At 39.8% G+C, this 22548-nt stretch overlaps 1 protein-coding gene across 1 annotated transcript in view; it reads right to left on the bottom strand.

Moving 5' to 3' along the window:
* Positions 1–22548, bottom strand: part of DMD (dystrophin) — a 1466768-nt gene that overhangs the window by 1046648 nt on the left and 397572 nt on the right. Inside the window, exons 37-38 of the mRNA XM_065405744.1 lie at positions 16130–16324; positions 2184–2356 (exon numbers count right to left, since the gene is read on the bottom strand). Of these exons, the coding sequence (XP_065261816.1) occupies positions 2184–2356; positions 16130–16324 (368 nt within the window). The remainder of the gene's footprint in view (positions 1–2183; positions 2357–16129; positions 16325–22548) is intronic.

Raw genomic sequence — 22548 nt, 5'->3', positions numbered from 1 at the left:
AGTGTGGAATATAAGAATTTGGCTGAAGCTGAGCTTTGAAAAAACAGTGTTACTCGCTACCTGAGCTGCTTTCACCATCCAGTCTGCACTTATACCTCATCTTCACTGCTGCAAATGGCATTGTGACAAACAGAAGAATCCTAGTTAGTGCAGCCAGTGCTGAATTATCTTATTTAAAAAACAAAACAAAAACAACAACAAAAAGCACCAAACATACACCCTGGAAACCTTCCCAGATTATACATCTGTCTCTCTAATTTACACTTTAGAGGATGAAGCCAAACAGCAATGACATCACAAGGATTAGTGAATTATTCTTTCCACTACAACTCTCCCTGATTTTCCTCCTTGTCTTATCCTCCAAAACAAAGCATAAACCGAAACAAAAGTTGGTTACTGGATGGCTATCTAGAAGTACACCTCTACACAATCTAAATTATGCCTGCCACTGTCAATTCATTTTTAATAAACACCATATTCCAGTTAGTTTACTTAGGTTTGGCTGGTAGGACAAACTAAAGAGTTAGTCCGCAGTACAGTAAAGCATTTTTTCTCCTTCTCACTGCTCCCATGGGTTCACCCCCTTAACCCATTTATATGATAGTAATAGTTCTGAATTATAAATGAGATTTTTAGTATAAATGAGACTAACAAATTTATTAGAGCATAAGCTTTCGTGGGCTACAACCCACTTCTTCGGATGCATAAGTGGGTTGTAGCCCACGAAAGCTTATGCTCTAATAAATTTGTTAGTCTCTAAGGTGCCACAAGTACTCCTGTTATTTTTGAGGATACAGACTAACACGGCTGCTACTCTGAAACTTAGTATAAATGAGATTCTCCTCCTCTTCCCCCAGTAAGTGTTTTGGAAACACTTTATGCACTTCTTCAGATAGTATAATATGCTGATGACTACCTGACGGGACACTGTATCAGCACATCTAAAAATGAAATTAGGAGGAAAGTGACATTACAGCAAACTTCAAACTCCTTGTTCTGGGGTAGATGGGAACAGTTGCAGTAATTTATCAAGAAGAATTTCTAAAGACTAGGACTAAACAGTATTTTGACAGTATTACCTTGATATAAATCCACGACATAAGGTCCAATCCTGCAAACACTCATACGAATACTTCCAATGGGTCTCAAAAGAATCACCATGTACTATTCTGTGGTAACCCAGTAAAAGTTTTGAACTCTGAAGCTACAAGCTTTTAATTAAGGTAAACTTAATTGCTAGCTTTAAAGTACACCTGCTACTCAAGTACTTGATATATCCCAAGTGGCAGAGACATTTGTGCATAGTTTTGGTACATCTCCAATGACATCTGGTATCTCATCCAATTGTACATTTTAAGGAAGACTTACAGGAACCTAGACATTTTAGTAAAGGATGCCAAAAGCTTTAAATATTGATTTGTATATGGGGCATAAAATGAATTACTGGATTGCTAGACATATGCTATATTACTAGCACAAACAAGACTTTAATCAGTAAGGCGGGTTTGGCTACTTTCCCCATCATAACCTGATTTCCACTTCAACCCACATTCCAAACAAAATAAAAATATATGTACTTAAATAAATAGATCTCATGATTGATCACCACTGTATTATTGCTCCACTACCTTTTCCCATACCTTTGTTTATTGACTTCCCTTGCTGTCTAATATCAAATATACATTTGGGTGCATTTAAAAAGATTATATTCTGGGCATAGAGTTATTACCAATTTCAGACTCATTCCTTGGACTTCAAGTGGGGAATAATCCTGTAACCTGTAACATCTCTAAAACTGGAATGGATTTTTTCAAAACTATACCCCACCATAGGGTCAGATCCTGAAATCAATAGTGTTTTCACTGAGCACAAGGGGTTTTCTTGCATGGAAAAGTTGTCTGATCAGTGCCTTAAGACTGTAAAATCTTCAGGGGAGGGGTATATGAGTTTTAGTTGTCTGCAAATGGCCATGCACACACATGGCATTTATATACAGTATATAAAGTGCAACATAAATGGCAATTGGGCAAAAAAAATTTAGATTTTACAAAATTGCTTTGAATTTAAATTTAAAAATTATATGTATGTTCTTGTGCTTAGATAACAAAAGCAGGAGCAATCACACCAGTAAGCCAAATGTTAATGAGCTTCACCATAAATAACAATATAAAGAAGTTACTTACGCCTGTCGGTCCCTGTACATCTTGTTAACTTTTTCCCATTGGAAATTAAGCTGAGTCAGCTTTTCCTGTATCTTTGCAGCTTCCCCAGGTGTGGCACTTTGCAAAGCTGATGTCTTCTTGCTGCGAATAACCTCAATCTGACCTGAGAATCTCCCCAGGCTATCTTTAACTTTCTGCAACATCAAAATTTTAGAAGAAAAAAAAAATGAAACATCAGCGGTTGTTAAAAAGCAAATAAACAAAACAAAAACACTGTAATAACCTTGACAATGATAACAGTCCTACAATACTTAAGCAATAACGATTGAGGCACAAGTCATTTCCTGGGGAATTAATAACTAGTGGAGAGAACTGATGGCTTGAGGTGAAGCAGAGGCCCATTAACCTTAGCTAGTCATTAATTCCACAGGAAATAACATGTGTTAAGGTTACTACTACTTTAACCCAGTTTATTTATAAGGAAATAGAACAAACACCCCTTTTAACTTAAATTGCACATCCTTTCAAAAACACCACCTGGTTAATCAAGTTTGCTTAGAAATGATCTGGCAAGATAGCCATGCTCATTCATTTTCTGGAGGGAACTTTAACTGTTTAATTGCTGCTGCACATCTCTGATATGTAAGACGTTGTGTTCAGTACGCATGCCACAGATATTAATGGAACAGCCTGAAATAATTAGTACACTGAGTACCACTGACACTGAATTTTGCTGAATGTGCCATCTATGTTCACAACATAGGGTTGGCCATTCTAGATCAGAACTTTGAGCCATATAGTCTAACTCTCTGTCCCCAGAAGTGGTTAGTTCTTGATGTTTCAGAGGAAGCTGAAATCCTCCATATTTCACCAAGCTATGGAATGGTGTGCACTGCAGGACTGAAAGGGAAGAGGACAGAATTGTTTCCTGACCCTTAAAGATATTTAAAATTGCCTTATTATCTTAAGCTTTCAAAACTCCAGATGTTGTGAGTGGTTCTGAAATTATTCATCCAGTCACTCCATTAAATCCTGACAGAGAATTATGTAGATTGACTGTACACTATGTAAAGTAATATATAAATAATATTTTTTTATTTCTATTCTGTCTTCCATCCAAGAATCCCAAAGCACATGACAAGTGTCAGTGAATGTAGCTTCAGAACCTCTAACCTCTCTTCTTCTCTCTGGTCCATTCCCTTCCTTTTCCTCTTTGAAGTCCTCCTCTGGTGCTGCTTCTCATATCAAAAAAGTTTCCCGTTCCTCTCTTTCTGCCCTTCCACAAGTTGTTTCACATCTGCTTTGGATGGGTGCTACCCATAGTGAGGGTGAATGTAAGTCCCCCTACTTCTGACACTACAGTGCCAGCTGCCTGTATGTGAAACCATCTATTGTGCTAACCTTCTGGTGGCCTGTGGCTGGAGGATACTTGTGGTAGTTGTAGTATTGTCAATTGCAGCCCAAGCAGTCTACTCACAGGCATAAATAAATAAAATAAAATAAATAAGAGGTTCTAGCATAACGAGGCTTTGACGATTTCTGGGTGTTTGTGATGAAGACCATGAATAATTTATCTCCATTCTATCACCTTGACTCAAAATGTGTCTACTGATCATGCATGAGTATCTATAGAATATTGCTGAAATGCCAATAATTTTGCTTCATTGTGCGTTCAGTGTAAATTCTGGGATGCCTGGGGATGTTTCTCTACTTAGACCTTTTAATATTCCTGACAATCATACTTCCTCAGTATGTCTAAGGCTCAGTAGGGAAGCTGAAGGGGGCATAGAGTATTAAAATAGGATAAATCCAAAGAGAGTGCAGGAAGTAAAAATTAAACCTCCACATCTTAATTCTTAAAAACCCAATAATGTCCAAGGATAAGCTTCTACAACCCAATCAGGAGCTGCAATGATAGAGGCGAGATAGAGGGGATTTAGATGAGGGGGTCTCCCAAATATCCTTAATTAGATATGGGTTCTTCCCTGAGAGGCCCCTTTCAAATGCTCATTTGGGAAAACCATATCACTATGTCAGGAACTTGCTTCCATTCTGGGGCGTATCAAATATCTGTCTCCTCTTAACAGGTGACTGGGAAGGACATAATTAATATTTAGGAAAAAAGAAATGGGGTGGGTTTTTTGAACATCTCCCTCCTCCTGTCCTGTTCCTGAAAAGGCATAAAACACTTACGAAGGCATTAAATCATACCGTCGATGGGGTCTAATCTACCACATTTTTTCCCCTTTCAGCTCTACCATTTTTTTTTTAACATGATGAATTGGTTGGGAAAATCCAATGCAAAGTAGAAGGTATGCTAGTGACTCCAGCATAAAACTTGCGATTAAAAAAAAATATATGAAAATTTCCCTTTGTGGATTAATATGGAATGAATCTGAGTACCAGAGAAAACTATTTCCTCAAGAAGCTGACCTCCTCTGGCACATTAGTCAATCTACTAAACAGCCATAATTCACAACTTTCCTTCTGTTCCTTTGTCTTTATGTCACATGGAAGGCTGCAAATATTGGTTTTTTACTGAATAACCCAATTGTAAAAAATCTTCAGCATAAAATTATACATATTAGAGACCTACAAACAATTCACAAGACAAGTATGTGTACTATAAGCATCTAAATTGAACAGCTCCTCCTTCCTCACAAACACCTCAGTACTGTATGGCACACCATCCTCAGCACTATTCCAGGGGTAATATGGATGAGCTGAACATTTTTTTACAGACATTTTACAGACAAATTCTGTAGGCTGCTCAAAAGCAGGTCATACACTCCTATATCTTGTGGAGGGCATCTCACAGATTCCAGTGCGACAAAAACCTCATATGTTGCTTGGTGTGTTTTTCATTTTTATTTCTGTAGTAGTTCTGTTTGGAAGGGTCTAGCTGAAATAGATCAGTGTCTCCTTTGAGGCTTGCCAAGACTCCTGCTTGACAGAGCCCACATTTGGTACTTCCTTCCTGCAACCTGTCCAACTCATCTTTTCTCCTGCCAGTTTTCCCTAGCCACCCACTGTCTGCCTAGACTCTGCCCACATTGCTCTGCATCTCCGTTTCGCTCCCTCACTTTCTTCTGAAGTATATGGCCTCAGACTGAGCGCAGAGCTGAGAGCTGATAAGAGCAATGGGCTGATGTTTCTTAATTCTGCTTAATGCAAGAGTGCTTCTCCGGCTGGCGGTTGGCTCCCTGCTCCAAAGTGGTATTTCAGGCATAGTGGGGAAGGCTGCTGATTGGACTGACTGCAAGGGAGGAGCAAGCTGGCAGCTTGTGGGTGACAGCACTCTTACACCACCAGCAGAATTGGAGTGGAGAGGGTTGAGCAGTTTTGGAGGAAGCAGAAAGAAAATTAAAATTTCCCTCTAGCACTATATGAATCTCCTCAGCCCTCTGACTAGACCTTAGTAACTCTGTTTCGCCACGTGAAAAAAAAATGCAGACTCCACTTTCCTCTCAATCCCAAAGAGCATGCATTGGCACTAACAGCAAAGGATTTGGAGGTCTCTGTTTCAAGTAAGGGGCAAGTAAGAAAAGGGACAATTAACATGAATGGACTGTTTTGTAGTGGTACTATCAGTGTCTTCCTATGAATCCATATTCCATCCAACAGTGACTGGGTAGTTTCTCCCCTCCTGAAGACTACTTTGTTGTTACAGAATCCTGTGAAAACTGCACACTGAGCATTAAGACTTATACTTTTTATTTCATGTGGGCATAAAGTATATGCATGTACTAATTATTTAGTCACAACATTGTGCAATCACTGTATACACCATGCCACAAGGAGGTATAATAAACAAATTGCCCAAGTAAGGGTCTGATCCTGCAAACCCTTGCTCATGTGAATAATCCCTATTCACAGAGGTATCCCTGCTGAAGTCAATAGAATATACTCATGTTAAGGGATTAAGGCATTTAAAATTTCTATTGTCCTTCTCTGAACCTTTTCTATTTCTTCTATAACGGAATAAAATTACAGTATCCAAGTAAGGATGTACCATTGATTTAGATACTGGTGTTATAATATTTTCAATATTATTCTCTAACTCTAACGTAATACAGAATAACATTATTTCTGATTTGAACTACAGCTTCACCTGGAGCAATGTGTTTTGTTGAACAGCCCATAACGATGACAGGAACTCATGAATGTTATGTGTAATTTAAGATATTCCTTCTGATGTGTGTAGACAGGTGTATCCCAGAATGCCTCATTGTGGCCTGGGATGGCCCTGTAGATACCCCCCTCCGTTTCCCTCTGAGTTCTGAGAATCCACTTACAGACAAAAAAAGAAAAAGTATTTAAAATGTGTTTAAAATAAAATTCCCCTTCTCTTGAGTTATAATTTATTCAACATAGTTCATCGTCCCAAAGTGAGATTCAGGATTTCCACAGCCCTGCTTTTGGGCTGTGTGGTTCAAGTCTTAGCTTCCCCATCACACAAACTCTCCTTTTAGTTCAGGGTTTCACGGCCCTCTTTCTGGGGGCAGATTGCTGGCTGAGTCCTTCTTCTTTCTGGGCTCTGAGCCTTCTTTTCACCAACCCAATCAACCAACCACTCCCTTAATCCTTCCCAAGCACTTATCTGGACCAGCAAGGAGAGAGGGAAGCCTTGCCTCACCCACTAATACAAGGCTCCTGATCCTTGGCCCTTAAAGGAAAAATAGACTGTTTTCTTCCTATACTTTCAGCCTCCCAGACACAAACTATTCCTCAGGACCATCTGTCTCTCACCAATATCTGTTTTGGTTTTCTGGACACTTGGAATGGGCTAACTAACCTCTCACACTACCTTTTTCTGGTCTGAAAGGGCCATTACCCTGCATAACCTTACACTTGTCTACAGTTGTTTTCTCCTACTATCACATTGCCCAGTTGCCTAGCTTTGTCAGGTGCTTCAGAAGTTGCTCAATGTTTTTCCTGGTCTTTACCAAAATAACTGTCATTTTCAAATTTTGTCATCTCACTGCTCACCCTCTTTTCCTGATATTTAACACATTAAACAACATTTGTCTTTGTATAGGTGTTTGACTCAACCTACTATTAATCTTATTCCATATTGAAAACTGATCTCATATATATATATTCCTAGAGTGAGCACCTCACCTGTCCTACAGGGACCAGGTTAAAGAGCTGGAGTTGCATATAAGGGCAGTAAAAGCCCTGTCTCCATTCAGGGGAGAATCCTCCAACACATGCATTGCAAAAGTCTAAAACTGACCTGCAAGGATCCCCATGGCAGCCGTGGCTTACAGAACATACCAGGGGCAGGCGGAGCATGTTGGTGGTGCTATTGAAGTAGGCAGTTGCGTGGAGATTCCAGGCAGCACTGTGGCCCCACAGAGTAGTCCTAGTAAGGCTGCCATAACTGAGACAGGTCCCCAGGGCTGTTTAATTTACCCTGGAGGCCTCTCCAGCCCTTAGAAGAACCCAGGATTGGAAGGGCACGAAGTTGTCTTACAGTCACCTTATTCTCCATCTCTTCTCCTGTATTGCGAGTTCTGTGCTGTGCTTCTTGTAAATGTAGCACAGAATCTCACCTGTAACTCTTCATTTTCTCTTTCAGTTTTTAATATATGACAGTTTTACCTCGATTTTGTGAGGATTTATTTTTCGTCATAAACACTGCTTTAAAAATACAAATACAGTAGATTAATTGGTTCTTCTTTATTCATTATTATACGACTCCTTCAAAGAGCATTAATAGGCTTCCTTTATACAATCCATGTTGCTTTCTCTCCACCACACATGGCCAGCTTTACTATTCTATCTGAATGAATTTGTTCAGCTAATTTAAGATACTCTGTGTCACTTTTGGAATAACATCCAGCAACTTTTCTAAAAACAGGTAAAACATTGGATACCACCGATAGCTGGAATTATGATGATAATAATAATAATGTTGGCATCCCAGCCATTTCAATCTCTAAATCACTTCAGAAAGACAATAAGTCTAATTTAACAGTCAAAATGAAGTCAATGTCTTTTTAGGTGAAAAAGGAACAAAGCAGCAGAGAATTATTAGTTAATTTTATACTATCTCATTGCATTAAAAAAAAAAATTAAAAAGCGGACTCCAGATTTGGCTCTCAATTTCCATATCAAATGTGCTCTGACTGCAATGCGAAAAATGTTTTCCCCCCATTGTGAGCCCTGCAAGCTCATCTAGGGAACTGAAAGTTAACATGGGTATTTAACTTGCCACACATCACCACCACCAAAAGGCAAATTCTGCCCTCAGTGACACCCGTGCAATACCATAACCTTCACTGGAGCTGCACAGGTGTAAATGAGGGGAATTTAGGGTACATCTACACTTAAAATGCTACAGTGGCCCAGCTGCAGTGCTGCAGCTGCACCACTGTAGTTCTTCAGTATAGACACTACCTATGCAGACAGGAGGGTTTTCCCTTCTTAGTTCAGGAATCTCACAGCCCTCCTTCTAGGATCTGTGCTGATAATTAAGATGCAGCCCTCACTTGTCTTCTTTGAGCTACCCCTTTCCCCCCTGGACTTGGAGAGGTGAGCAGCCAGGCCTTCACTTTCTTGCTTTGCCTCTCTGGAAGCTTCTCTTTTATATCCAGGCCTGGACTGATTTAAGCACATAACTTACCTGTCATGTGGCTACACTACATTTGCCCACCTAGGAAGAAGGCTTCAATGAGTCACAAATGAGGCTAGACCCGTTATCCTTCAGAAGGCCAGTCACTCTGTGACAGTGCCATTTTTACATGGCATTAGTACTGTTGCGTAGTACGCTAACATATACATATATAAACATATATAAGCTTGTTTATGGCTTGCAGCAAACAATCTGTATTAGAGGTGGGTCCTTAGAGAGGAAGAATCTCTCTCAGAGTTCCCCAGAGTACAAGGGTGCTGCAGCCAGTCATTAGGATAATGGAGATTTATCCCTTTTTTGCACCCAATTATGACTTATCTTCTCTGCTTTTTGGGGGGAAGAAGGGCTGCTTATGCCCCCAAGAGAACCAGCAGGGAGTAGTGCCTATGGTCAGGGAAAGGGAGGGACTGTATTGGGACAATAAAGGTGAGGAGAAGGCTACTTAAAGCCTCCACCATGAATGGTGATTTGACTCCTCTGATCCTGAAGACAATGTCTTGTATTTAACAGAGATGGGAGACTGGATGGGGCTAAGAAGCTTCTGTCTATCACAGTCAGAAGTGTGTCGGCTGCGAGAGGGCTACCATTGGTGGGACGTCCCCTGTGATGGGGAGCGCTGCCGGAAAGGTGGAGACCGTGGTGGTCCCAACGTGGGTTTACCTTGGGACCGGGACCCCACACGGGCCAGAGTGGGCGGCATCAGGAGGGACATAATGTCTTGTGCCGCTTGGAGGACCCCCGGCGAGGATGGCATCTGGAGTAGCTGGTGGGAAGTGGGCTGGGCTACACCACTCGACCTGAGCTGGGGCCCAGGATCCCCAAGGGGGTGAAGAAGCGCCCAAGACAGGGGCTTAGTCCACCCCAGATTTGTCCTTTCCCTCACAGGAAGCTGGAGACCTTCCTCGCCCCATCTTCCTGGGCTTCTTGGCTGGAGCCATGGAAGGAGACTGGTGCCAGCTCATAGATGGTACCGGCGGGGCGCTGTGCACCGAAGTCACGGTGCTTGGTGCTGAATCAGAGCATTGCTCTGACATCGGGGTAAGGGCAGACTCCATCAGGAGTGCCTTCAAATGAATGTTACGCGCCTTCTTCATCCTGGGCTTGAAGGACTTGCAGATTTTGCACTTATCACTAATGTGACCGCCCAAGTACCATAAACAACTATTAAGTGGATCGCTAATGGGCATGGTCCTTTTACAGCGATCGCAGGGTTTAAAGCCTGGGGACTGGGGCATTCACCCTGCCAAGGCGAAGTCCCTTTAGAGACCTACTAAGTCTCTAACTTAACAAATAGGTTGAACTAAACTAGCGGGAAACTATATGCAGTAATATTTGCAAGAGGTAAATGAGTTCAAACGAACGAAAAGCAACAGCTCTAGCTGAAGCAGCACCAGTTCCATTCACCATCACTGGTAGCAAGAAGGAACTGAGAGTGGAGAGGGCCGATGGCACCCTATGTGCTGTGGCATACGTGTGCCACCAGAGCTGGTCTCCTATGGATACTGCTGAGGGAACAACTTCTGGCACCAGTGCATGTGGCGAGCACACACACCTAAGTTGAATGGACATGAGCAATCACTCAAAGAAGAATCACAACTCAGGGGCAAAGGTTGTTGCATATTCCTCTCCACATTGAGGGAGGGGGCAAATTTTATGAGCTTATGCTATACAGTTCCCTGTGCAGTGCAAGACTGTATAATTTTGGGTTTATACTCCAGAGGGGGTGCGTACCTGAGGAGCTGGGAGTTGCCTTAGCTCCGTAGCCTTCTTATGCAAGGGCTGGTCAGAGAGCCTGCATGTAACTGCAGCTGGGTGTATCCCTACCTGTATGTATGCTGGTGAAAGTGCAGGCTGGAGAGCTTTGCAGCTTGTCACAGCAGTAGTGTCAGAGGGAGCCCAGGCTGGTGGGTCAGGGGACTCAGTGGTATCCCACTTCCAGGCGGCACCCCGGGGGAAACCCATCATAGTCATCCTGATCATCTCAGATGGGACTTGTCCTTAATTCTGCCCCCAGCTGGCCCTAATCTTAACCTGGGCCAGGGCCAACCTGCAAGTGCAACCAGGTGCACTAATTGCTCTCTGGCTTCTTTCTCTACCAATGTGGGGTACACAATCCATAACAATACACCAGATTGTATCTCCTGTTATTTAGAACATGGATGCATATATATATGCACATGAAATTTGCCTTTTTGTTAATGAAATTCACAGCTGGATCACATCCAGTGATCCAGAGAAGAGAGAGGAAGTGAGTGTATAAACACACATATACCCCTTCCATTTTTCAAGATGAAAAAAATCACTTCAAGTTGTTTTAGATATCAAGAGGGCCTTGGGAGATTTTGTAACCTGGTTAACAAAAGTGCACACAACTTTCATTTCTAAGAATAAAGGATTAGAGAAACCCATTAGCAGCTGAAGTGACAGCAGCCTTTGGGGAGTGGATCCATCTCATTGCCCTTGAAAAAGAGAAATCAGAACACTAGAGACTCAAACTTCAGTTCATTTTCACTATCTTGAATTTGTCTTTATCTGACAGCTGAGGACAACACACTGGACAAATCCAATTCTTTGGCCATTTGTGTACCAAGCATCACATTACTGATAGATCAAGTTGGGAAGTGTATTCAATCACTCTGACTTCCAAGTTGTAGTTAATTAGGTTTTGCTGAGCTACAGCAGAAAACCATTTTAAACTTCATGTTTAGTGTTTCTTCATTAAGTTGTATTTCCTGATTCCTGTATTTGTTGCCTGGGATCACTTGATATGATCCAGATGTGAATTTCATTTACAAAACACAAATAATTTTTTGGCAAACAAAACATATGTAGGATGATGTACTGTCCTTACATGAATACTGTAATTATATCTCACAGTTTTTATACTGACGTCAAAATTGGCAACAGCACAGGTTGTAGCACTCACGAATGGCAGGGGAAAAATCTGCAACTTAATTACAGTTTTAAAATTTGTACTAGAACTGAAATATAATATTTGATATGGATGATTTTTTTAATACAGCAGATTTAGAGAGGATTATGAAAGTAGTCTGGCTGTGAGAATGGTAGGTGCAGAGTAATTATAGTGCATTTGGTGTAGACTGAAATGACTTGCAGTAGAAGGATGACATAAAGAAAGCTGCTGGATGTATGTATAAAATGGGGATATATGAAGGGACAAGAATTATCATGCATAAAATGGAGAAGAGAAGGGAGATAATACATAAAGTAAAGCAGAAAAGATTCCTGGATTTAAAAAAGGATGAAATAAATTGACAAGGAGGCTGACTGGAAATAATATATTAGGTAAGGATATTTTGAGATATTATGGACCCCATTCTGCAAATACTGATGCGTCTGAGCTATTTTTCTCCTGGGAATAATCATATTGATTTCAGTGAGAACAGTTACTGAAAAACATTATCTATAAATGTTTGCATACTCAAGTCTTATTATAAAATATGTTCCTACTAAATGCAAGACAGTGAAAGAAACAAAGGAAGTGTATACTATTTAACTGTACATGCTGAGTAGCCTTAAAACATGAACATTTTGATTTCAAAGTTGAAATATGATTGAGTACTGAAGTGGCATACTATGAAAGAAATTCAGCTTAAATGATACACTTTTATAGACATGGATATAAAACTCAGAGTAGACATAAATATGTTGTACATTATAAAAAGGGATCATTCATTTCTGTTACTGGGAAAATGTTAATTCACATTTGCTAAGGATTAGTTTTCATTCACAATGCTATCAAGTATTTTTTATAAAAAAAATACCATTTCCATTAACCAGTATATAACTTTTTTTTTTTTGCTCCACAGCCCTTCTTCATGGGAGTCACATAACAGTCATCCTCCCCCCCCCCCCCAAAAAAAAACCCCCCACCTCCTGCACATCCAGGACACAAAATGATTCACCAAAGGGAGTGGGTGATTCATACCTGGGGCGTTGGCAGGACCCAGCTAGCTCCATCCCCAGAGGAGCCCATGGCATTACAGTGCAGATCAGAGCAATCAGGGTTCCTCTTCCTACTTCCCCCCAACCCAGAGTCTCTTGGTCTCCCAGTTTGTGGAGGATTTAAAATACGCAGTGTTGCCGACAGTTGGGTGTCTGGGCCAGGGCAGGGCAGCAGCGGGGAGAGGGTGCAGGGAGCTCTCAGTGGTCAGGGAGGAGAGAAGAGGCACTCCCATCCCCCAAACCACAACCACTGGGGACTCCCCTGAGCCTTCTCCTCGTTCTTCTGGCTTCCCCCCACCAAACATCCAGCTGGCTGCAGCCCCATACCCCACCACACTCCTCCAATAACCTCATCCCATGCCCTTAAGAGGACATCCCCCACAGTTTGAAAATCAATGTTCTAAATGAAACAGAAATCCACCCCCATCTTAGGCCATAGTCTCCTATTACATCCCAGGCATCCTAATCACAATGAATGGACTTGCATGGGATGTAAGCCAGGTCTTCATTTAGTCCTTTATACACCAGATTTTTTTAATTCCTCTTTTTTACAATTCCATAGCAGACTTCCATACTGATGAAAGTGTTAGTATAGTATATAAAATCATAAATGCATTTACCTTTCAGGCAGTGTTTAGGGTTTCCACTGCCACGGTTAGTAATTAGCTAAGATTTTTTTGGGCTTTCTCCCTCACACAGCCCATTTTCTCTCCATACCTGATCCTGCAGTGAACTTATAATGGTGAATTTATGGCATCGCAATTAATTCCATATGGAAAGAATAAGAGATCATAAACTTGGGATTAGAATTAAACTGCAGGAAGCCGTCTTCTGAGGGAGAAAGCCTGTATCCAAATATAACTATGTCCATTCATTAGAAGTAGCAACAAGAGAAACCAAAATTATTTGTAATTCTCTTATTTGAAAGTCTCTCAGTAACCTAATCCTCCAATACGCCGATGTATGAAATGTAATTCCCACTCTATTCATTGGGAGGGTTTTTTTTGAAAGAACTGTCATGTTTTAACAAAGAATTAAATGGAGTATAAAACACAGAAGACATAGTTTCACATGCCTGAAAGTGTGAGTAACCCACTTGAGGTCATGCAAATTTTGTGACTATTGCCTTCATGAGATTTAATTTAAGTGCCCTGCCCATCAGATCCTTCAATTTAGTAAACCTGAGAATGAAGAAAACATTCCTGCAAGTCAGTATCTGAAAAACTACATACATGTATAAATGCATACAATCTTTATAATTTAAGAGAGGTTAGACATTAGCACAATACTTGTATTGCAATTACAGAAACATTTTCACATTTTGCCATTTTCCATTCACTCTCTGTTATAAATAGCCAATGTGAGAATTATCAGCCAAATCAATGATTAAAACTACTTTTTTGCCATTGGTCTTGATGTTTCCAATGTATTAGTAGTTTTGATTGACCATAACAGCTAAAGAAATCCCACATTTAAATGTTCCCATGCATAAATATTGTTGTGAAAGTGTTCAAAGCAGTTATCATTGCAAGGTTCTTGTATGCAAGTTTGTTTTTCTTTTAAAGCATTAATTAGAATAGCAAATAATTATTTGACTTAAGAAAAAAATCACAAAATTAGTTTTAAAAACACAGATTTCCACTACAATCCTGGAATCTGATTCATGCAAATCTGTCAGGGATAAAAATCAACCACAATTTAATTTCAAGCCTTCCCCAACCAGCAACTGTACAATTTATGCACTACTTTTCTATTTTTACTGCAGGGTAATGACAATGATGAATGCTTTTACTAGGAAATAAATATTCATTAAAGAGGCTCAGGGGAAAAAAAAAAAACTATACCCCTTCCAAAAGCTCATGAATGTGCAAGATCCATTTGACTGTTGCAAGAGATTTATTTGTGAGAAAGATGGAACTGTGCCCACAACCGCATCTCATGACAATTTAATAGCTCAGTTAAATTAAACCTATGGCAATACTTACTTGTAACCACGGCAATCGATATCATTAAAGTTGGTGTCAGCTATAATAATATCAAATGTGTGTGGGTGAACAAGTGATTAGTGATGAATGTAAATCAGACCAAGACAGCACAAGTGTAAGGCATTAAGGAGCACTAATAGGGAGCCACTCAACTGCCAGTAAGCTTCTTGCTGGGTCACTGCTCCTCCAACCAAGCTAGTCATTAACACAGAAACTATATACACAAGGACCAAGTGGTGGCTCATTAGCAGTGATTTACATGTTTTATGACATTTTTGCATATATACAAACCATTCTAACAAGGGAAATTACTTAAAATAAAGAATGACAATAACTTTGGCATGTTGTCTGCTTCAGAAATTGATTAGGGAAAGTCGATATACAGTACCTAGAAGCACTTGAATCTATTGAAACTGAACTACAAGTGGGTTAAGAAATATCCTACTGCTGTTTCAAGACTATTGAAATGTAGATTACTGAACAAGAAATAATCATGTATATCTCTTTCTCCACTACTTTATTCATGTGTCATTCTATGGGTATAATAGACAGACGAAATCCTAATTTCCTAGGGCTAATAAATTTATAATTTTCTATTTATCTACCTGTGGAAGGAGCATGTAACTAATCATTTATGGGCTAAAGGAATTATGCAGAAAATGCTAAAAGCAAAGATAAAAACATGGTCTTTTGTTCATTCTCTTTTACAACTTGAAAGTGCTACCATCATATATCGCACTTATTTTTACAGTGATAAAAAGGCTCCTTCTGACACAAACATTATTACATAAAAACCGACGAACCATTCATTTTGTTCAGTTTATGATACTGATTTGATTCTCTTCTTACACCAATTACCTTGGAGTAACTCCACCAAATTCAAGGGAACTACACATGATTTACATTAGTGTAAGTGATGGAAAATCAGGCCCAGTGACATTCCAGGTTTCATAATTTCTCCTACAAAGTCTTTCTTTTTCCTTGCCTAGAATTTAGTATTTGATTGACAATATTTTCTACCCAATGAATCTAATTACACAATTGACATAGTATCTAGCCCTCCAATGTAATAAGCCTCTGAGATCTGCCATGAAATATAATGTAAAAAACCCACTCACATTCTACTTGGTTTTTAGTTTTAGTTGTTTCATGTGTGTATATAATCTCATTCTCTCTCTCTCTCTCTCTCTCTCTCTCTCTCTCACACACACACACACACACACACACACACACACACACACACACACACACACAGGTAGCCTATACCTCAATCCCCCTACTTCTCTCTTCAAAGGCCAGATAAAACAAGTGACTTTGCGGTGTCCCAATACTTTATAAATTAAGATGTGTATATTCCTATTAGAAGACTAGCATCTTACCTTGAGACACTCTTCTTGTTTGAAGAGATCCTCACAGTCCCTACCCTGCAGATCAGGAGAGTTAAGGAGGTCTTCCACTTCAGACAAGGCTTGCAGGAGTCGAAGGATCTCTGCCAGGTATGCAGAAGGCACATAAGTGGTTTCCACAGTCATACCTTCAGTCACCACATCTGTTGTCTCTTCATAAACTGTTTGCTGGTATAGATATACAACAGAATGCTTCCTTTAGTTTCTTAACATTTGAAAAAGTTATAATTTAATGCAATTTCCAGTTCACAACCCAGAGGCAATTAAAAATAAATCCCACCTGTACAACATCTAAAGGAGACGGGATTAAACAGAAAGAGATTTGAAACATATTAGTATTATTAAAATAGCATCATTCTATAAAGTGTAGGCTGTCCAATCAGCAGGATAAAAAATAAAAGTACTTGAGATTATGCACAATGCCTCCTCACTAGTCTGTTTGAATCAGCAATTCCTAAAGTTTGCCCATGGTTTCTTGAAGAAGAGCTTTCCTCTCCTCTCCATCATCTAGTAAATGTGGACCGGTAATTAAACACCATACGATTCTAATACTATTCTGATTCTAGTACTACAGCTTGCATTTTCATTTATCTGAACTACTAAAGTGTATGTCTTTCATATACCCGTTATGAGCATACATAGACAAAAACTAAATCATTTCAAGCTTTCTATTAAACTCAGTTGTGTAACATTATCTTTTACATATTAAAGAAAAAAAAAGACCCATTTCCTGACAATGTGTAGATGCAAAGCTAGTTCAGCTCTGTTCATAAAATATAAAAATCTCTCTCTTTAAAACTAGAAACCACTAGGTACTTGAAATGTCTTGACCAAACTTCCATTAACCCTTTCACATGCCTAAAGAAATCCCAGCAACACTCTTCTTAAGGCTACACAGGTGCTCTTCTCATCTGAATGGATATTATCTAAAAACCTGCCAGTGCAATACATGCCCATTACAACTGTAGTGAAGGGGTGAGGGGACAAGTATTTTACTGCTAGGGGGGAAAAAAAAAGTTGGTTTATACAATGCAGAGCCAAACTGACATCCAGTGATGGGTTCGAATGACGACAGATTTAGATTCTTTAGAACACCCTAACTAAAGTAATCAGATGTTTGCAGTGAACACGAAATCAGAAGAGAAGTGAGGTGAGAGGGGCTGAGGGTTTAAGGCAGAGGGGAATGTGCCTACCAAGGCTTTTTTATTTATTAATTCTGATTTCATTGGTCACCTTTGTGGAAAGTTTCAAGATAAAAGGCACTCATGATTTTTGAGACTTGATGGTCATAGGTGTCAGAATTTCTTCTCAAAATATAAATCCTACAGAAATCCATCTGAGTTCTGAAGAGAAATGCAGCAACATCAGACATTTGTTACAGTCTTTCCAAAGAGATTTTTCCAAATAGCTGTTGGAGACTGTTACATCAAAACCAAGTTGTTTAAATGTCCTGGTCTTTCCATTGACTTAAGTCAGTTTTGGATCAAGTGCTCAGTATTTACGGAAAGCACTGGTTTAACAGTCTTGGAGACACTAAAATGTTTGTTTAACCACAGGATGGTAAATGTAAGTACAAGCCTTGCCAAGGTGTATCATCCTTTAATTGTGAGGACCATGTATAGGGATGAGACAGGTATGAGTCTACATGTCTCCACTAAGCATACATACCAGGATGGCAGCTGTAGTAGTGGGTTTTTGAGATGCCCACAGCTGTGCATTATGAACTTGGAGTGAGACCACAAAATCATGTCACACATTAAATGGTAACTGCCTTCTGTCATTGCTTGAACTGGTGGTGAAAGTCCCATACTTCAGGACCAATATCCTAAGTCATCCAGTCCCACAATTATCCTCTTAAATGGCCTTGAAATGTATGTGCGCACATACATGCATGCAGACATGCACAGATACAAACATACACACACTCCACATACATGGAAATAATATCCATGAGATAATTTGTGGAGTCATGTGATAAATTGAATTTATCATGCACATTTGACAGGTTCACCTGCACTCTGCTCACTAACCCAGCTTCTCAGGACTTATTCTAACAAAGGGATTGGAAACCTTCAGCACGTGGCATGCCAGGGTAAGCCCCCTGGTGGGCCAAGCTGGTTTGTTTATCTGCCGCGTCCGCAGGTTCAGCCGATCACGGCTCCCACCGGCCATGGTTCGCCGCTCCATGCAAATGGGGGCAGCAGGAAGCGGCATCCAGCACATCCCTCAGCCCACGCCGCTTCCCGCCGTCCCCATTGGCCTGGGATGGTGAACCGTGGCCAGTGGGAGCCGCAATTGACTGAACCTGTGGACGCAGCTGGTAAACAAACTGGCCCGGCCCGCCAGGGTACTTACCCTGGCGGCCGTGTGCCAAAGGTTGCTGATCCCTGTTCTAACATTTGAAACCACTGTGCAGTTTCAAACATTAATATTGTCAGTAATTTAAATCAAACTTCCACAAAAGTGTTTCTTTCTTTCCTCCTAAATGTTGAATTCTCCCATAACCCTCTGCCCTCAAAAAACTTAAATTGCGCTGAGGTGTGTAAAAGACTGTTATGGCCTGTAGCAGTGAGAGGTAACCCTGCAGAGCTAGAAATGGGACATTTTAAATGTAGAACTAGAAATGGGTTTCCAGATTCTGCTGCAAGAGAGAGTGCTTGCTTCCAGTCCTTTAAGGTCCCGAGACATTAAGACAGTGACATTTTCATGTATAGCAAAACTTTCTTTTTGGTCTGTGATTGTACAGCACTTCGCACAATTAGCTCCTGACCATAACTACACTAGAGTAAAACAAATATTATTTTAGTTTAACTTTTGAGATATTTTAAATGCAATAGTTATATTTTTCTCCTTTGACTCACAAGATAGTACATGTGTACTCCTAGTTATTAAGAGTCTGATCTTACAACATGTCCAGGACTCTCAACACACAATGAATTGCTTAGTACAATATAAGATTGGGCTCTAAGGGTGCATGGATTTATAGGCTCAGTGATACAAAAAATATTGCCAATTTTATTTTAAACAATCAGATTATGCAGCATTACATGGGCTCAAAAACTTTGGTATAATACGGCAGTACAAAACCTAAGGAGATAGGTGGAATAGAAAGAGACTAGATAAACTGTATAATGCTGTGGCATAGCATAAAGGTTTGGTTGGCACTTCTTTGTGATAACCTGCAGAACCCCTTGTGGTTTTGCCACTCAAGAGTGTCCAATAACCACATTTTGTGAGTGGATATAAGAACAATCCCTCAGTTCTCCTGAACTCCTGAAATAATAACCTATGCTGAACTCTGACAGATACCTTTAGGCTGACCAGATAGCAAGTGTCAAAAATCGGGACAGGAGGTGGGGGGTAACAGATGCCTATGTGAGAAAAAGACCCAGAAATCGGGGCTGTCCCTATAAAATCAGGACATCTGATCACCCTAGATACCTTGTACAGTATTTACAGAACTAGTCAAAATGTTTAAAACAAACAAACAAACTCAAAACACTACTGCTATAAACAGTAAAGCCTCTTCAGTCAGACTGTGCCCAGGTGGAATTAAGCAATATCTGAAGTCAGTGATAAAACTTCTGTTGATCTCAGCGGGAACAGGTCTCAACAACTATCCCAAATCACTGAATGGCCTCTGTAGTTTATTCTTCTCTCAAAGTGCATATAACATATAGCATCTATCAATGTTAGTGAAAATTATGCACCCGCTCATTCAGGAACTTGTGTACACTGAGCTTAAAGTTTCTCATTGCTGGATAACCGCGGTGCAGCTTCACAGGTGGTAGCAATCATGGGAGCTCTACTGTAAACACGGAACTAGTGGCTGTGTTAATATCACTGTTCTGTCTGAGCAGGGCTAAATAATAAGATGGTATAAAAAAATAATAAACCTTCCAGCAGAGGTCTGTTAAATCTCTGCCCGCAAGTTTGGCTAAATTTCTTTAAATATTGTTTTAAATTAGTGTAACTACCTTCTTTCATTTGCTTTTGTAGACCTTTTAAAGAAAAAGGATGGGAAAATCTATTATCTTTGGATAAAACATTGAAGAGATTCTGGGTTGAATTTCGCTTCCCAATTTGTGAATTTGCCAGAGGTGATTGAAGCCACAGAGAGTCTTTTTTTTTTTTTTTTTTTATCTCCAGCCCTTTAATGCAGATCCAGGTAGAATTTGGCTGCTAGCTTTGAGCTGTGTGGGGAAGGAATGGTCAAGAGGCATTTTAAACCAGGAAAATGTGGAGTAGACATTCCATTCATTTTGCATGTTGGGGTAGCTATACTGGGGAGAGTGCTGTGTGTGCAGTTATATTTTTCTGGTCAGTTACACAGCTAGATCACGTAAATTATGTGGGAAAGACTCAAGAAGAAGCAATTGAAAATAATACAGCAGCCTCAGTGGTTTGAATGGCTGAGAAAGAAGTTGACCAGCAGATTAGTAACAACTAGGCACCAAAACTACACATCCATTTGAAAGAAGAATAAAGGCAGCAATAATGTATACGTAATTGATTAATGCCAAAGTATTTCATTAGCAACAAGAAAAAACAATAAGGATACAAAAATTTACAAGAAACTGAAGATAAATATAACTCCCCTTTGCAACCAGACTAGCTGGGAAAATATAGTAAACAGTTAATTTTAAAACACTCAAGCTCAAACTTTGAAATGCTATTCAACTATTTATAAAATATGCTGGGAAACTGGTAGCACAGATGCTTCATTTTCCCTTCTTTATGCAAAACACATGCATTCTTATTGAAATTAAAATAAATCTTTTCCTATGTATAAATCCTTTCTAATCTTTTGATAATCAACTTGCTTTGGTTAATGATTAACATTGCACTCATTCCTTCTCACCTTATATCATCATTGCATCAGTTATACTGATTTTCCCTAAATGAAGTAAAGGTATCTTTCCATAGGCATGTTTTCTGCATATACCTAATGAATACTATGTCTGGTGTTTTGATAGTTGATTCCTTCCTCCTTCAATACAAGGGGATCGAAAACATCCATAGAAATACCTCTTAGAAAGCACAGCAGCCATGAATAAATACAATAAAAAATAAAATCTGGAATACTGTTTTTGCCTTTAAAAGTCAACATTTTCTAATAGTTACCACACGGTAATATCTGAAATTATTATTTCCTATTTATTTAGAATAGGGGGTAGCATCTCAGGTACCACTATTTGTTCATGTTGATCTTTAAATGGAGATCACTGTAAATTGCCCTATATTGTGTCAGCACACTGAAGCCACAAAAAGCGGAAGGAGTAAATCTGATTGGTGGATGAGCTGATTGTTTAAAAAGCTTTACTAATTCTTTGGAACATTTTTTTTTTCAAGCTTCCTAAAAAAGTCAGCCTAGGATGATATTCCATCCACTTCACCCCACCAGTCTTCTTCCCTGTTCCTGAAATGACAGGAAGAGACTCAAAATCATTGCTATTGCAGCCGTTCACTTCCCACCAGTCTCCACTCTCTTGTCAAACCACAACACACTTCTTACTTTTGGTTGATCCACAGTGGAGGGCCTAGCACTAGTAGAATCCTCACTGCTGTGCTCTGACATTTTTTTAATTAATATTCCTGGAAAACACAATGCACTGTGGGGACTAAAGCACCAGAACACAAAGCAGGAAAGCTACTGGCACTGCTGGGTTCTGAAACAGCTCATGGTACCATTCCAATGAGTAGAGGGGAAAGGAGTTGGGAGGAGAGTCCTAACTTCCTCCAGAAAATGATCTGATGGATGGACAAAGCAATGGGGAAAAACCCTTTAATTGCAGCTGGAAGTAGAGTTGCGGGGGCGGGGGGGAGAAGAGGTAATCTCACACGGATAGTTTGGGTTTATGCTCATGGTCAGTAAAGAGAGCCAGGCAACTTCCAGACAACTTCCACAAAGCAGCAGGCCTCAAAGCTTCAGATAAGGTTAGATATATAAGTGTCTGAACATTTGGATGCTCATCTGAAACAAACCTCTGAACAATGTGAGATTCACTAACCAGTGCCAAACAACAAGGTATCATGAGACCAAAAAAAAAAAAAAAAAGTAAAGAGAACGCATTATTGCCATTAACATCAGAGACATCTAGACCTAAAGGATGTACAGAATTTGTTTACATTCAACAGAGGTTCTATGAGCGATGAGGTCAGCACACCTTCAGGCAGACAATTTCCACATCTTCAGTATGGTCATTATGTATTCCCTGTAAATGTATTTATATTTCATGTAAATATTTACAAAAAATACATCAAAATGATACTGAGGATATGGAATTTGTCACCATGAGGTTGGATGACCTCGGTCAATCATGAGTAGGCTATCAGTGCATTAAAAAGGCACCTCTTTCAAATATAGATATATTTTAAATCCCCACACTACA

The sequence above is a fragment of the Emys orbicularis genome, chromosome 1, assembly GCF_028017835.1.
Source record: "Emys orbicularis isolate rEmyOrb1 chromosome 1, rEmyOrb1.hap1, whole genome shotgun sequence".
NCBI lineage: Eukaryota > Metazoa > Chordata > Testudines > Emydidae > Emys > Emys orbicularis.
Note: the sequence above shows the minus strand (reverse complement) of the source record. Positions and strands in the feature narration are given on the sequence as shown.